The sequence below is a fragment of the Vigna angularis genome, chromosome 3, assembly GCF_016808095.1.
Source record: "Vigna angularis cultivar LongXiaoDou No.4 chromosome 3, ASM1680809v1, whole genome shotgun sequence".
NCBI lineage: Eukaryota > Viridiplantae > Streptophyta > Magnoliopsida > Fabales > Fabaceae > Vigna > Vigna angularis.
Genome location: NC_068972.1, coordinates 11,034,255 through 11,052,236, shown reverse-complemented (window position 1 = coordinate 11,052,236; position 17,982 = coordinate 11,034,255). Strand labels below are relative to the sequence as shown.

Genomic DNA, 17,982 nt, shown 5'->3' with positions numbered 1-17,982 from the left:
TATTTAAAATGAAATACTAAACAATTTTTTTTTCTTACACTAGTTCTCTTAGTTTGATTTGTCTAAAATATGATTATGGTGTGTTTATTTAAGACTTAATAGAGAGGAATACCCAAAATATTATTGGGAAAGTTGTTGTATTGATTTCTACCTTCCTGACAACATTTTTCTGCTAAATATTGGTGTAACCATTGCACCACTTTGAGAGATTTTTTTCTTGTGGTGGTAAAGGTTTTCTAACGTAGATTATTATGTACTACATAATATAATTTGTTAATTTTTCTTTTGTAAATAATAAAAATATATTATCATATGAATTGTTGCTCAAATAACATGCCCCATAGATAAAAATATTTTTTCAACAAATAGTTCAATTTTGTCCCTTATCTTTTTTAATATGATTTTAACTTTTTAAAGTATAAAATAAATTGTTTTTTTATTACGAATTTTAATTACATGAAGAAGACGCCGTCTCGTATTTGATTAGTTGGCTACACTTTTAGTTTTGGGCCTGTAAACCACTACAGCCCACCTACTGGGAAATTACTTTTCAGTTAATGCTTCTTGCACCCACTCAAATTTCACCACTCACCCCATCAAAAGCTTCCGAAAAATATTTATTCGTAAAAGGAGACGAATGATTTATGAATTTTTTTTCCAGAATTGTTTATTGTGTGTTCCAAAAACCAAATTCCAGAATATATAGGAAGAAAATGTTAGGATGTTGATCCACATCCTTATAAAATTTTATATTTTAGATTGTACTATGATATAAATTTTTATATTTCAGGTTATGCATTCTCAAATATAAAAAAAAATTGTTTTGAACTAAATAATTTAAAATATAATTATATTTTAGATTATATAATGTAAAATAAAACATAAAATTTTATTTTAAATTATATATTTTAAAATACAAAAAATTACATTTTAAATTATACAAATCTAAAATACAAAAGATGCTAAAATAAGCTGCGGCTGAGTTATCCTTCCTAATGGGCTGAACGTGTTTCTCTAAAGCCCATTAGGTTGGAATCAACCACACCAATTCAATTCATGAATTATCGAAGAGATGATGAGTAAGTCCTAAAAGATACTTTGTGAAATGTCCAACAAAACCCACTTTGTATAAAGGAAAACTAACATATATTTAATCAAACTCTAACTTAAATAAATTTTGTTGTTCTAAATATTAAAATTTCTAATATATTATATATGTTTAACTGCGTATGGTTACAACTAAGTGAATCTGAAATCTTACAACTTATCCCGATCTGCGTTTGTTGTTCATCGTCCATCTTCAAGTGGTTCCAAAATCTGGTTATGCAAATCATAGAACCTAGAAATTGTACTGCTACCAGTACCATCACCGTGATCAATACTAAAATGAGAACGTGGTTTGAGAAAGCTCTCTGTTTCTTCCTGAGATGCAACATCTTTTGCTCCTCCCAGTGAATGTTTTTCAATGATCCTTATTCCCTCCAACTCCATAGCAACTTCTTTCATGCTTGGTCTTTCTTCTCCATGCAACCTAAGACACCTTTTGGCTAGATTAGCAACTTCTATCACATACTCAACACTTGCATCACTCACGATTTCCTTGTCCAATATTTGATCCAACCGACCCTCATTCATTGCAGAAACAAAATACATGGACAAATTCCTATGACTCTGAGGCCTAAAGAACGAAAGTGCCTTCTTACTTGTCAATAGTTCTGCAAGAACAACACCAAAGCTGTAAACATCACTCTTCTCGGTTAGTTGGCTTGTTTGGAAGTACTCAGGGTCAAGGTAACCCATGGTTCCTTGCACCAACGTTGTTAACTGAGTTTGATCAAGAGGAACAAGCTTTGAAGCACCAAAGTCAGAAACTTTGGCTGTGAGGTTGTCATCTAGAAGAATATTTGCTGTTTTAACATCTCTATGTGTGATGGGTGTGGAAACAGAAGAATGCAAGTATGCAAGAGATTCTGCTGTCTCTGCTGCAATTCTCAAACGTGTTGTCCATGAAAGTTTGTGTTTATCACCACATGCCTCACCTTCAAAATGTAGATGCTCACAGAGGGTACCGTTGGTGATGAACTCATAAACAAGCAAAGGAAACTCAGTCTCCAGACAGCAACCTAGTAGTTTGACAACATTCCTATGGTTGATTTGGGAAAGCACGACCACTTCGTTGATGAATTGGCCAATCTCGGTTTGGTTGCAAACCATGGCCTTCTTGATGGCAACAACACTGCCATTTGATAATATACCTTTGTACACCGTTCCATGTCCTCCTTTGCCTATGATTCTATCATCATCGTAGTTGTCGGTGGCTTTCTTGAGCTCCTCAGCAGTGAAAATTGTGGCTCTCTCGGTTGAGCCATTGACCAGATCAATCTGCCTTTGCAATAACATGCCACCATTTTTCTTAAAATAATTCTCTCTGATTTTCATGAGCTTTCTTTCACGGAATTGAGGGTATATGTTCAGGCATCCCACAACCACTGCCAATAGACTTAAGCTCAAACCTGTAAACAACAGTTACATTACATCCTTTGTTTTCAGCTACGTAATTTGACTTCCAACAATATAAACTAGAAAGTAAGAAACATTGTGTGTGAATGAATGTACATGTTTTTTACTTACTCAATCCAATTATAAGAATAAGATTCCCTGTGTTTTTGTCTCTTTTGGGTCTGCAGCCTTGGCCATTTCTCAATCCATCTCCTTCGTGGCCCTTTGGACATGAGCACTTCAAACCTTCTCCAGGGGCGTTTTTGCAGCTTTTCTTGTGGACGCATGGATTGCTGTTCAAAGCGCATTCATCCTTATCTGATCCAAACAAAATGCACTTTCGATTTCATTTTTGGTTTCATCTAGGCTTTCTATATCATATATATATATATATAGCAAGGAATGCAACGAGAGCAACATTAAAATAGGACTAATCATTCGCCAAAATGAAGCATCAAGAAAAAAAAATGTGTTTTCTTTACTAAGTTAGGATAAGGATCCTCATATTTTAACAACAAATTTTAATAATTTTTTGACAATGGGGCATATGTCATTGTTTTATTGGTTTGTTTGAATTTGTTTTCAGAAAAATATTTGAAACCAACCCATCATAAACCACCACGTCAGTGTTATCAAAAAATTGTTAAAAAAGAGTTGTTAAAAAAGATATTTCCTTTAAGGCTTGTACATTGAATGGAACTGAGTAAAGGAAATCTAGAAACGTTTCTTTTATTTTCGTCTTTAAGTACAATAATGCAATCGTATTTTTATTTTATCTATTAGTTTCAAAATTATATAAAAATGGAAATAATAGATTATGAATATGTTTAAATTAATAAAATTCTTTAAAACATGGACTTCAAAAAAATATATCTATTCAGCTTTCAATCTCTCAAGTTACGTATACTAGACAAGAGATGGGTCATAGTCTTATCTTTTCCTTCATAGTCTTATCTTTTCCTGTCCATTTTTTCCCTTTCCATCCAACCCCCAGAAGCATTTTTTATTGTGATCAAATTTAAGATCCAATTAGTTCATCAGGCCATACACATATCAGACAAATATTAAATGCAACAGTGATTGATTGATTGATGACAATTTAGTCTTGTTCATGCATTCAAACTGGCAAGTGACTCTCAAGCAAGTTGATATAGCTTACACGTTAACTAACCCAACATGAAGTTACGAGGTAACCTAGTCAACTAAGGTCAACTTATTAAACAAAGTATTTATTCTAAAAAAAATTGCCCTTAATTTTAAATAAAACACATGCATTTTTGCCTACTTAAATTCACTTCCTTTCGCAAAATTAACCCACCACCTTTAATTAATAGTATAAAAAGAATCACTAGTATATAAAAAAGTTAAATTCTTTTGACATAAATATACTTTTCATAGAAGAATCCATTACTTAAGGATAAATAAACGAATTAATCTACTAAAAATGAGATATTAGAAAGTAAAATACTAATCCAAAAATTAGAAATTACCATGGCAACCATCGTAGAGGTAAGGGTTTCCACCATGATTGCATTTGCAACGATAACCAATCCCATTCGTTGAATCGAGGCAATAACTGTTCTTATCCTTGCACGCATAGCTACTAGGATGTTGTTGCGCCTCTTCGCACGTTTGATTTCCCACAGCCCAATCAAGCACCAAGGGCAACCTCGGATTCTCGAGGCTCTTAAGATTTGTTGTGTCGAACTTGTAATAGCCTTCCGCAACCGTAAACGCATAGTTACAAGGATTGAAGTCACCGTCACGTACGGTGGAGTTGTTGCTTATACTCCAACTTTTCATTGCAAAACCATACACTCCATCGGGAACACCGATTTGGCAACAACCAATGCCATCGCATGATCCGTTTCTGATTTCACCAAGCGTGTCGCACATGGATACACACCCTCTTGTTGTAACATGTTTTCTGCTGCTATCGTAACCGATGAATACTCCAACCGTGCCACAACCAACTGCTGTGAATTTGTTCCTGCTTGGTGAGATTGAAAAGTGGGTCAAATTGAGACCATTTTGGTCGTTTGAGTTTTTGCTTTTGGTGCCATAGCAATCACGGACTACGGGACTTGAAACTATAACTTCCCCATCTTCTAGTGATATGTTGAGCACCAGTATGTTGTTTGTTCCCAATAGAGGAATGGACGTGGAGGAGTTATCATGGTTGCAAGTGACGAGGAAAGTGTCGTTCATATAACAGCCCTCGCGTGTCCCAAAAGGGTAAGGTATGCTTAGATTGCCACAGCTTTTGGGGCAATCTGGAGAGGGTTGAGACACTGCTTTTGAAGCTACTGCGATCAGAAGAATAAGTTGGATGAGCTTTAGAATTTTGTTCATAGCCATGGCTTCACCAAAGATCCCTTGTAGAGCTTATATGAGTCTGGATATTACCTACAAAATCTCAACAAGGTTGAAAAAAAAGACAAGAGTTTTGGAGTAACAAGATTGAAACTGAGGCATTTTGGAGTGTGGAATATTCAGTTAATGTTTTGTTTGAAGCAGCAAAGCAACCAACTTTTGTTTTAAGGTAGGTAAGAATGAAATACGATGGTTTACCACAAACGAATGCGAGGAGAAGTAGGTGATGAAGTAAGTTGGCTTCCCTTGCTTTCTGAGAGTGTTGTGTGTATGGTGTAGTGTGCTGTGGTGTGGTTAAGTATGACATACAATATGCAAACCCTGGTATAGCTTTTGGTTTAAGTTGGGTTAAATGAAAGTTGTGACTGGTCAACCCTCATAAATGATTCTACAACTATAACTTTTTAATTAGAGCCAGAGAAATGGTCTTAATTTTATCTACACATATTCTGTATATGATTTTTCTTTTTATCTCCTTTTTTTATTACATCAATAACCTATATAAATCTATGATTTTTATTATTTTTCCAAGTATATATTAAGTGTCAATTGTAACACCCCTAAAATATAAAACATCTCACACCCAATTTATTTCATTAATAAAGAAAACATCATACAATATTACAATCCTCCATTTAGGAGTAACATAGTTCACACTGGAAATACATTATATTTTCACACATAATTAAAACACTCTTAATCTTTTTTTTTTCTCTTAAAACATTCTTCAATTTTCTGCTGCTTCCTTCTTCACTTGAATTGGTTCAGACGTCGTTCCCTCATCTGCTCCCGTATAACAAAAATATTATACGATCATCGCAAAAATAAGATTTTTCCGGCACAAACAAACAAGTAAGGGTGAGCTACCATGCAAAGTTCAAAGAAAAGCATGACACTATTATTATACGTAATACATTCACCATAAATTCTAGCAAGATGCAATTATCATACTAGACTCTATTATCCGGATATAATGTTGATGGAAGTCTCGGGTGGTCATGCACTTGTGGTGATTTCAACAACAAAAATTTTGGCCAAATATAATATATCACATCACCCACAAGGTTAATCCATTAATGTCTATAAACATAGACTAGGACCTCCTACTACTCTCACAACATAACACATCCTTCTCTAATTGAGACTGGAAGATTATTAGAGTTTTAGGATCACCACCAACAACAGGACCCTCAACATCAACATATACACTAATACCATGCCAATTTAGAGTCTCTCCCCGAGACTCATACTATATTTCAAATGAATAATTTCATATCAAACATCACAATAAACACTCATAATAGAATTCATACAAGATAATTATAAACAATTAACAATAATAAAGTATTACTATAAATGATCATATAAGAATACAATATTTGACAATCATAAAAATAATCTTAATATAAAAATTCATGGGGAAACAAGAAGTTGAATCTGGCAGAGCCGGTTAGACAACCTCTAATCCATCCAAAAGTACAATATAATTAAATAACAAGAATAATAACATATATGGGGAAATAAGAAGTTGAATCTGGCAGAGCCGGTTAGACAACTTCTAATCCTTCCAAAAATGCAATAAAATAAATAAGTAAAGCAATAAATAGTTTGGGGAAACAAGAAATTGAATCTGGCAGAGCCGGTTAGACAATTTCTAATCCTTCCAAAATACAATAAAATAAATAAAGAAAAACAATAAAATGTTTGGGGAAACAAGAAATTGAATCTGGCAGAGCCGGTTAGACAATTTCTAATCCTTCCAAAATACAATAAAAACAAATAAGGAAAACAATAAAATGTTTGGGGAAACAAGAAATTGAATCTGGCAGAGCCGGTTAGACAATTTCTAATCCTTCCAAAATATAAAAATAAACAATTTAATAGCATACATATGGCATAACATAATCAACATCACATTTTACAACTATCACACTTGGATCTAAACACAGAAGCATATTCTCATCCAAAATTCAAAATCATACAGAAACAAAATACTTCACATTCAAGATTTAAGATCAACAAAAGTAACATATACAAGACTCAAAATAATACCAAACAAAATGTAACTCCCCTTACCTCTATTCCAGACTTAGTTTTCCTCTTCTCAAATCAGTCTCCGGAAACTTCCAGAATTTCCCCTCTTCAACTAGAATTTCTTCAAACTCTCTTCTCTCACAATTTCTCTAGAATTTTGGTGCAAATTTTCAGCCTCCCCCCCTTGGCTATTTATAGCCAAAAACTTTTACTATTCATTTTTACTATTCATTTTTACTATTCATTTTTACTATTCACTTTTACTATTCATTTTTACTATTCAAAAATTATTTTTTATTCACCATTCTTATCTCTGAATAATTGAGTTTTACGTGGAATGTTCTCTTCCACAATTTATTTTAATATTATTATTTTTTTACTATTCACTATTCACTATTTACTATTTACTATTCATTTTTTTTAACTCTTAAAATAAATTCTCAAATTTTTAACTCCTTCCTTTGAAATTATTATTATTAGTACCTATCATAAATTTTTTAATTTTTTTTTTCTTACCATACTATTATTAACTTTATAAAAATAAATAAAAAAAAAACAACTATTTATTAAATTTAAATATTTTACATGGGTCTTACATCAATGACCTTTTTAAGGTCTATGAATCATTTTTCTTGGAGTTAATTGCTCGTTTGAGCTTAATAGTAATAATATGAACTTTATTTTTACTTATTTTAGTATAATTAAGCGGTATATGTTAATCATTTTTTAGGATTAAAATAGGATTTCATTTTAAAAAATATATTTTAATTTGTCTTATTATTCATGTAATTTCTAATACACTTTTTTACGTCTAAATATATATATATATATATATATATATATATATATATATATATATTTTGAGTGTAAAATTAAATATTTTAATCCATCAAAGAACACGTCTCACTAAAATATTCTTAGAATGATTTTTATTCTATATAAAAAATAAATTTTAAACCTAACTCTAATATTAGAAAACCAATTTAAAAAAATTTACACCCATATTTCTATAGTATAAATTTATCTTATTATCTCTTACCGGTGTATGATCTTTAATATCTTAAGTTATGATTTCATATCTAATAAGAGGCGTAAGTAAATAATATTTATTAAAAATTCAAAATAAATTGACTTATACATATGAACTCAAATAATAATAATAATCTTAAAAAAAACAAATTATCAATTTAACATAAATTTACTTTTTTTCCTTTTCTGTTAAAATAAATTTATTAGACTAAAATATGAAGATAACATTTATCGAACTAAAATTTACTAAAACAACTAAATTCTTTTTTTAAATGATTACTATGGATGTTTGTGTGTTTCTTCTAAGATTGAATAAAGGAAATTTATTAAATTTTATAGTGCTAATGGGTTGTAATTCATGAATCAACCCGACCCACCACAGATTTAAGCCGAGTTAAGTTTTAAAAAATGTAATTTTTTTTATGTAGATTAGTTTTCAACCTCGTTCATCCGGGTTGAACTCGTGATGAACCAGGTTGGCTTACCAATCCACCTAATTTAATTTAATTATTTATTATTTTGTGTTTCAATATTATTAGTTAATATTTTTTTATTATATTGTAGATCACGATAAAAAAATGTTTCAAGAGAGAAAAATATTATAAACTTATCTATTCAAGACTCTAATATTATAAAGACTTAATTGCTTACTTGGTCCTATGATTTTTTTTTAGTTTTGATACCCAGTTTTAAAAGTACATATATTGAGTTCCAAAGTTGTAAAAAAAAAAATGTATGAATCACGTCCCTTTCCTTAAATTGACAGAAACAGGATTAACTCGTACTTATGTGGCTATAAAATCTGATTTCTTCTCACTCCTCTGTTTTCATGCAATATCCTAGTCTTTCTCACTCTTTTGTGCAAATTAACTTTAATTTTATAAAGTCAATATTTTTCTTTCTTAAAAACATTTTGCCGTGATTATTGTTACATCCTTAATATATTTTATTTTAGTTTTCGGATCGGGTGATAATATTTACAACTATTTGATTTGAAAAAAAGTCAAACTTATTATTTATTCGGTTAATAGTTTGATACCGAATTAAAATTATCTATAAAATTTTTAAAAACATACGAATATTCATGAATATTTAAATTTTGTTATAGATTTTTAAAATACAATTTAAAAAAGTTGCCAAAAAAATATAAAATTTAATATATTTAAATTAAAAATGCATTAATTATAATTATAATCATAATTAAATATAATGTAATAAAATTTTAATTTAATTTTAATTTTAATTTTTTTTCATTAACGAATATAAAACAAATAATATAATACTCACATCAAACTTCTTTATAAATAAATATTAAAATATCTATTATTTATTATATATAAATACTAAATATTCACATATTTTATCTACAATACTTATTACATTAGTATTTTTATCATTCCATTACGAAAGTGACAAAGGATAAAGAAAAGTAATTTAAATTTTTTAATTTATTTTTTATTTAATATTTGCTAAGTCATTTTTAATATAGTGGCTTGTAAATGTTAATTTAAAAAAAAATTAAACGATGTTCTACTATAAAGTCTTCCATTAGAATATCTAAGGTGAATTTGTTTCTGCAACTTACATCTTTAAACAACATTTTTTTAACATTTTATCTTACAAAGGAAAATATTTTAAACATTAACGTTTGGGTTAATTGTAAAATTTATAAAAATAAATAGCAATTTAAATATTAATGTCAAATTTTTGTGTAGAATATTTAAATTTATCTGACATGTAATATCACGAAATCGGGTTATTAAGAAGTTTATTTAAACAAGTGAATAGACATAATAGAAAAGATAAGAAAGTTCTTTTTTTTAATAATCTAATAGCATGTAATCACCACTATTAACTCTTTTCTATAATATGTCATTTACTCTATATCAATGTATAAAAAACTAAACAATGCATTAAATATATTCAATTAGTATTTAATATATTTTATTAAATGTTTTAAATTTTAATTAATTATGAAATACTTTGTGTTCTCCATTAATTACGTAATTCATAACTTTTTTTTGTCTTGGTTAGCATTTATCACCTGATGTTGTAAAAAATAATTTAAATTTTAAATAACATCTTCTAAAGGAAAATACAAAAAATAATTGAAAATATAATTAAAACATTTTAACGAGCATGGAAAAGAAGAAGAACAACTCGTAGACCAGTTACCTAAAAAATGAATTACTTAATACTAGAAGTAAATGACAGTGTGTAATATAAAAGAAAATATAGATGAGAGAGAAAAAGTCGAGACATTGCAAGAAAAGTAGAGAAGAGAAGAAGTCATATTGATTTCATAGCTACGTCAAAACAAAGTTAACTCCGATTCTGTGAATTTAACGGAAGAGACGTGATTCATACAATTTTTACAACTTTAGGATCTAATGTATGCACTTTTAACGGAAGGAACGTGATGCATATAATTTTTATAACTTTGGGATCCAATGTATGCACTTTTAAAATCGGGTACTAAAATGAAAAAAAACCACTTAACATAGGGACCACGTAAGCAATTAAGCTTATTATAAATATACAAGTGATACAAAAATTATCAATATTAAAAACTTATTTGTTCGTCCTTTGTGCTTGTTTTTTTTATTATACTTGGACGTTATGATATTTGTTTTTATTTTGAATTGTCTTTGGAATATAACATTATTCAAATTTATTTAGATTTGAATTAAAAAAATTATATATATTTTAATTTAAAAAAACTTATAATTAAGTGAGTCAGTGAATCAACCCATTTAGTCCACTAACCCGTGGTAGGTCGAGTCGGATTCGAAATTTTTCAGCTTGCTAATAAGTGAGCCGGATTAGATTGACTCGGGTGTTGCTCCCTCCACCACCACACCTTTCTCCCTCCACCTCCCCTTTACTATTTTGTCCCTCAGTAAAATTTTAGTTTTAGGGTTATTATTTTTTAATTTTACTCATTCACAACCTATTTCACTAATAACCTATTCTAGTCCCGTACATGAGTAAAATAATTTTCTTTCATTTTAACATTATATTTCTTCCTCTCTTTCTTTCGTCGTTGTGAGATACTACAAGTTGCAAAGGTTGGTAGTGGTGGAAAGAATTATCAAGCAATCTCTCTCGTGGTGCAGTGCGTGGAGTGGTGCAGTGTGTGTCGTGCTTCCCCGTATTCGAATAAACCTTGAAATAAAACTCTAAAATAAAAAAACGTAACCTTTAAACGGAGGTGACATCCTTCAACAGATGTCAACATCCGTTTAAGGAAAAACGGATGTTGACATTCGTTGAAGATGTCACCTCCGTTTAAAGGTTACGTTTTTTATTTTAGAGTTTGTTTTATTAGGAGACATCCGTTGAAGGATGTCACCTCCGTTGATGTATACTTCCTCACGCTGGTTGATGCTCTAGACGCTCTCGAGGGGAGAGTTCCGTGGGTGGGTGCTGGAAAAGTAAAATTAGGGTTTCAAATTATTTAAAATAGGGTAAAAGTAAAAATCTTTTTAACTTAAGGATATAATTATATTTAAAATAATGTGGGGAGGTGGAGGAAGTATAGGGTGGTAGTGGAGAGAGCAACATCCGATTGACTCACTAAATGACCAATCCGTGATGGATTGGACCGGATCAAGGCAAATTAGCTATTTTGACAACTTTAAAAGTTCATATATACAATTAATTAAAAAAAATGTTTCAAGGTTTTCTTCAATATTAGAGGGCATTGATTCAAGAAATATCATCAATCTTTTTCATGAGAAGTTTTCTTTTGATCTTTAATATTTTAAATTTTACCCATGTTTAAGGTGATATTTTTATAAGTTTCTTTTATATCTTTTTATGTTTTGGTTTGATACGTGTTGATGTAATAAAATCCTAAACTTGTAGGCGTTGTTTACAAATTTTCAAATACTCGTGGTAGAATATATCAAAATTAAAAAAAAATAGTAAAACACCCGTCCAAATTGATTAATTTAAAATTTAATATAGATTAAGAGGAGTTTGACCATTTTACAAATCTTTCATGTTTTTCTTATCAATGTCACTTATCTTTGTTTTATTTTATTGTTCTTTTCTCTTCCTATAATAAATTTTCTGTCAAATCTTTTTTATGGTTCACAACCACTTTTTTTTTACTCAGGGAGACTAGTTGCTGGTCTGTGACTTTTCTTCAACTTGTAATCTTTTTTATTATTATTTTTGTTAACTATGCTTAGTCAAGAATTAATTAAATATGCAAACTGTTGGTGTAAGTGACGCTGAATTAAGCATTTTTTAAACAAAATAAATAAATTTAAGATTAATAATAAAAAAATGAAATTAAGAGAATAAGTTTTACTGAAAAACTAAGCATTATTATAGAACAAATTAGTTAACTACTTTTATGTAAGTAATTTTGACTCTTTTTTATTGTCAGTTTTATAATTGATTTTTAATTAATTATATTTTATTTTAATATTTAAAGGTTTCTGATGAACTTGATATACAAATATTTTAAAGAAAATAAAAATAGAGAAGAATTTGAGGAATCTTATAAATCGTGAGGAGATCAAGATTTAAAAAGCAAAAAATTCAATGTTTCTAAGTGATTATTTTACACAATTGTGAGGTTAGGATTTAATTCAGTGAAATTTAATGATTCAGTGAATAAAATTTGAAAATGAAAAACTTTCTGATAATGTGGGTGAAATAATGAACCACAATTTTAATTTTGTTATAATAAATTATAATATATGATTCTGACCTTAATTTAAAAGATAGATTTTAAATTTAATTTAATCTCACAAAATTAATTTATGAGATAAAATTTGTATTCACGTATATTTTATAAACTAGTTTTATTTCTAGTTAATATAAAATTATTTATTATAAAAAAAGAAAAAAATAGATTCTCCAAGTAAATAAAATTCCGTAGATGATACATACATGTCTATAATTTCTTGATTTGAATTTCATAAAAAAAATATATAGTATATTTAGAAATTACGAAAAAGAATATATGGGTCTAATTGCAAATAAATATATATAACTACAAACTAGAACACTTTTGTTACATTTCATGATGATTAATTCCCAATAATGTTGTGAATGTATATATAGCAAGCTTATAAGTACGAAAAAAAAACTTGCGTTTATTTTGATTAACATCAGAAAATAATTGCAAGAATTAAAGAATATTACGTGAGTGGTTTGGATACATGTTAAATTGACTAAGTTATAAACTTAAAACTATTATTAACTAAAGATTCTTTGAATTTATTAAATCTTTTCCTGCACCAAAATCTTTGGTGGAAGCTTCTTCTGCACTCACAATAGGTAAGAAACCCATTTGAGTTCCATCACTATCGCTTTCAATTTCCCCTTCAAGACTTGATCCTTCAATTCTTCCTCCAATGGGATCTCCAATGGCTCCTGCATCTGTTAATAAAGAAGAAGAATAAAAATACTTATTAGTCAAAATGAAGAATAAGAACTAAATGCCATATTATTTTCTTAAAATATAACAAATATAGTCAAAATAAAATATATAGTACATTTATTACAAATAGTATCGTCGTGTAATAGTGCTAATAACTTATTTTAATGAATATATGTTGAAAAAAGTGTTAGGGCCAATTTTTTTAATATGTTTTTCTTTATTAATTCAAATTTATTGAAAACTGTAAAATCTAATAATTCCTTTACATATTTAACGTCTCTTCATTATTTGATAATTTCTAATGCATTTTAATGAAATTTCGTAAAACTTATAGAAAAGGGTGTAAGAGAATACATTCTTTACACTAACTTTAGTTATGATTTATTAATAAAATTCAAATTTCAAAATTTCATATCTTATTTCATGAACATCTCTCGTATGTTCCCTTCCATCCTTGTAGCATTTACATATTTCATTTTATTAAAAATGTGTATTTTTTAAAAATCATCCTTGTTCAGATTTAATATATATCAAGAACAAAATAAATTCATCAAAAATTAAAAATACAAGTAAATAAAAAATAACAAATATTTTAAAAGCAATTTCATTAAATAAAATAAATTAATATTTATTTCTGGCTAATACCAGCACTAAATTTTTTCTCTTATTTAAGTGTTTAATGTATTTGATTCATGATTATTCATAAGAAATACAAGGAGATATAAAACTGTCAGTCACAAATAATTTTTATTTATTACATTCTTACTCAAGCTCTATATATATCTTTCAAACATCTTTTTTTTTGCTCAAGAGACCCTTGAATAACTTCGAATATTTTACAATAAAATCATATAAACTTTAATAACTATATATAATCATGAAATTGAAGAAGATATATCAATAGTTAATGATAATTCATGAATAATAAACCTACCACTACATTTCTCTTCAAAAGTCTTAAGACATTAACCACATTCTTTATTTAACCTATATATTTTTATAGGTTAAATATATAGCTTTGTGAAACTTTTTTTTAAAGAGGATATTTTACATGAAATTTATAATTAAAGAGTACTTTATGGATAAATTCATTAAAAAGTTAATGAAATAATAGTTTAAACTTATATAAAAAATTAATATTATTCTTAATTTAAACTTAAAAATGAATTTGTGTTTTTTATATATAATACTCATACTTGAATTCTGAAAACTTAAAATTATAATAAATTGTTAAAAAATAAATTTTAATTCTATAAAATACAGTTTGCTCTATTTATATATATATATATATATATATATATATATATATATATATATATATATATATATATATATATATATATATATATATATATAATAAATTAACATTATCATAATGTAAATTTTCAACAGAAATAAAATATTCCATTTTTCTTCAAAATCTTAAAACATTAAATTATATATAAATATTTTGTTATATATTTTTATAAGATTTTACACATGTTCTATCATATTAACACAGATCAAGAATCTCAATTTGAACTCCAAAGATTATGAAGATACATTTAAGAAATTAAGATGATGAAAAAATGAAATAGAAAGAAAAAAACAGCTAAGATTTGTAGTTGAATGCATGATTTACCTGGATTTGAGAAGAGCCAAAGAATGACGGCACAAGCAATTAGAACAAAAGGGATGAGATGCACTGCATTTTCTGCAAGCTTCACACGTGCCCTCTCTTTCTTTGCCAAGTCTGCAATGGGATCGTAAGTAGGCAAATGGCTTCCATCGAACATAGAATAAGATGATCTGTGTCCTGAAGACGAACCACTCGTCGCATGTTTGAAATAGTCATCAGAAAACCTGTTCCAGCTTGCAGACCTATGCATCTTAGTTTTTGATTAATTACTTTTCCAAATCTTGAAAATTTACTGATAATTAATTTGGAGTGAAGACCACAAAGGGTCATAAATTGTTACATCAGAATCATCATCATAATAATATAAAGAAGCTCAGTCCAAGGAAAGATGAGAAAAGTCTCTACGAGAATGAAGCCACTTTCAATGTGTTCGCCAATCTTTGCTCTCTTACCAATTCAAAATCACCATATTTATTGCCTCTTCCCAACAAACCCATTAATATATCTCAATTTCTCTTTCTCGATTTAGACTATTTATGTAATATATATGTTTAATAATTTCATCATTTTCTTATTACAACTTTTAGTCCTTTTCTTTCATTTTTGTTATTGATGCAATTTATATTTTCTGTTATGGCCATTTAAATTAATAATTTACTCAATTGGATTTTATTAGCTTGATGTTAGGTTTGGTAAAGAAACATCAATTTTATAATAAAGAATTCTTGAAAAAGAAAATGATATGTTAACTCTTTTTCTTTACAGCATTTCGACACAGCACAAGTGTCACTGTTACGCTCTTTTGTTTATTATTTTATACAAGCCGTGTGAGCATGAAATGACGCGATATTTCCTTCTTTTTTTTCTTCAAGTTTTAGTCTAGAAAACCTAGGTTAATTCTCAAACTTCCTTTTTAAAATTTCTATTCTTCCTATTCATTGGCCAATTTTTCCTTTTGATTGTCGTTGGCGACCTTTGAGGCTGACCATTATACCCTTTGTTTATTGTTGTGTTGAGCTTGTGCTTTTCTTGGTCTCATTTACACTTTGTTCATTTGAATGGATTTGGGGGAGAATGATTGAATGAATTTGAGAGGATTTGAAGGTAAATTTTTTTTATGTTTATTTGAGTGGATTTGGAGGTAAGTGAGAGTGAATTTGGAAGTAGATTTTTTAATGTGTCACATCAATCAAATCTTACATTAATTCTCACAAACTTTTCTTCCAAATTTACTCTCACTTACCTCCAAATCCACTCAAATAAACAACAAAAAAATTTACCTTCAAATCCTCTCAAATCCATTCAATCACTCTTCTCCAAATCTATTTAAGTGAACAAAGTCTTAGTGATGAGTTCGTTGTGGTTGGTGAGTTTCTTAGGTAGTCGTTGTTCCTTCCTAAGTGCAAATTGTTCCTTCTCCATTATGAGTTTAAGGTAGAAAACCTAGCTTGCTTGTTTTATTTCGTTTGTTGCTTTGTGTTTCACTCATTTTCAATGAAGTCGAACACTTGTAGTTGTTTTGCCGAAACGCAAGTGGGGAGTAGTAGTTAGACTTCTTGGACAACCTGATCATAATTTTATACAACCAACCTTCATATAAAAACCAACGATATGTGCTTCCTATCTACCACAAACATCATCACAATGACCATATACCAACAAAAATTGATTCAATTTGGTCACTGTTGCGGATTAAAAATTGAAAAACCAACATTGAAACATAAGTGAAGAGTAGTGGCCAAATAAATGGATAACAACATTGAACTTTTTCAACAGGTTGGACATAATTTAATACAAGCAAGCTTCATACAACAACTATTGATATGTTCTCTCTATCTGCCACAGTTACGATATCCCAACAAAAATTGCTTTAATTTGGTCATTGTTGTGGATAAAAAATTGAAAAACCAACTTTAAAACGCAAGTAAGGAGTAGTGACCAAATAAGTGGGTAGCAGCGTTGGACTTTTTGTACAAGCTAAACATAATTTTATATAACCAACCTTGATACAATAACCAACGATATGTGCTTTGATCATTGTTGTGGATTAAATGTTATGTGAGGTTGATGCTTGAAAAGCAAAGTGGAAAGTCACTCTAAATATTGATAAGTGGAGAGTACATATCAAGGGAGTTCAAAAACTACCGTACAAATAATGGAATTCAACACGAAATAGCATCACCATATACTTCACAACACAATGGTTTTGCTGAAAGAAGAAATGGAAATATACTTGACATGGCAAGGAGTATGCTAAAACAAAAAAAATTCCACACTCGTTCTCAGGAGAAGTTTCCCCACCAAGAAGCTAATAGATAAAGTCCTAGAAGAGATATGGTCTGAAAGAAAACCAGTGATAAATCATTTTGAAAATTTTTGGTTCATTTTGCTACAAACATGTACCAACAATGGAAAGAACTAAACTGTAAGATAAAAGTGAGACCATGATATTTCTAGGATACCATTCGACTAGAGCTTACAGATTATACAATCCTAGAATAAAGGAGATTTGTATAAGCAAAGATGTTGTGATGAACGAGGCTAAAATGCGAGATTGGTAAGGTAAAGAAGATGGTTCCAAACAAAATGTCTCAATAACATTCAAAGGTGAGGAAGAGAAATCAAGTGATGAGTATAATGGGATTGGATAAATTGATAATGCAGTGCAACCTACACAGTCACAAGCACAGAAAACGACTAGATAGACAACTACGCTAATGTCATAGGTGGATTTCAACATGTATCTAAATAATGTAGTAACCGATGAAGGTGATTTGGTGCATGTTGAATTATCAGTAGAGATTGAAAACCTATTAATCATGAAGAGGCATTGAAGCATGATTTATGGAGAATTGCAATGTTAGAAGAAATGAAGACTATTGAGAATAATCAAACTTGGGTACTAACTGAATTACCTTTGAATAATCTAGTGATGTTAATTGTGTGTTTAAGCTGAAACTCAATCTAAATGGAACCATTTCCAAATGAAAAGCATGATTGTTTGTCAGAGGTTTTCTGTAGAAACAAGGTT

The 17,982-nt window shown here is 29.0% G+C and overlaps 2 protein-coding genes across 2 annotated transcripts; both read right to left on the bottom strand.

Annotated features, from left to right (window-relative positions):
- Positions 1–1,065: 1,065 nt before the first annotated feature.
- On the bottom strand, positions 1,066–5,145 carry LOC108341244 (wall-associated receptor kinase 3-like). Its single transcript, XM_017578938.2, has 4 exons — positions 5,071–5,145; positions 3,990–4,905; positions 2,632–2,817; positions 1,066–2,513 (listed from the first exon to the last, which is right to left on the bottom strand). The coding sequence occupies exons 2-4, from the start codon at positions 4,855–4,857 to the stop codon at positions 1,288–1,290; spliced, it is 2,280 nt and encodes a 759-aa protein (XP_017434427.1). The 5' UTR covers positions 4,858–4,905; positions 5,071–5,145; the 3' UTR covers positions 1,066–1,287.
- Positions 5,146–13,153: 8,008 nt separating this feature from the next.
- Positions 13,154–15,251, bottom strand: LOC108341454 (uncharacterized). Its single transcript, XM_017579132.2, has 2 exons — positions 14,955–15,251; positions 13,154–13,332 (listed from the first exon to the last, which is right to left on the bottom strand). Exons 1-2 carry the CDS (start codon positions 15,199–15,201, stop codon positions 13,154–13,156), a joined length of 426 nt encoding a protein of 141 aa, XP_017434621.1. The 5' UTR covers positions 15,202–15,251.
- Between the last annotated feature and the right edge of the window lie 2,731 nt (positions 15,252–17,982).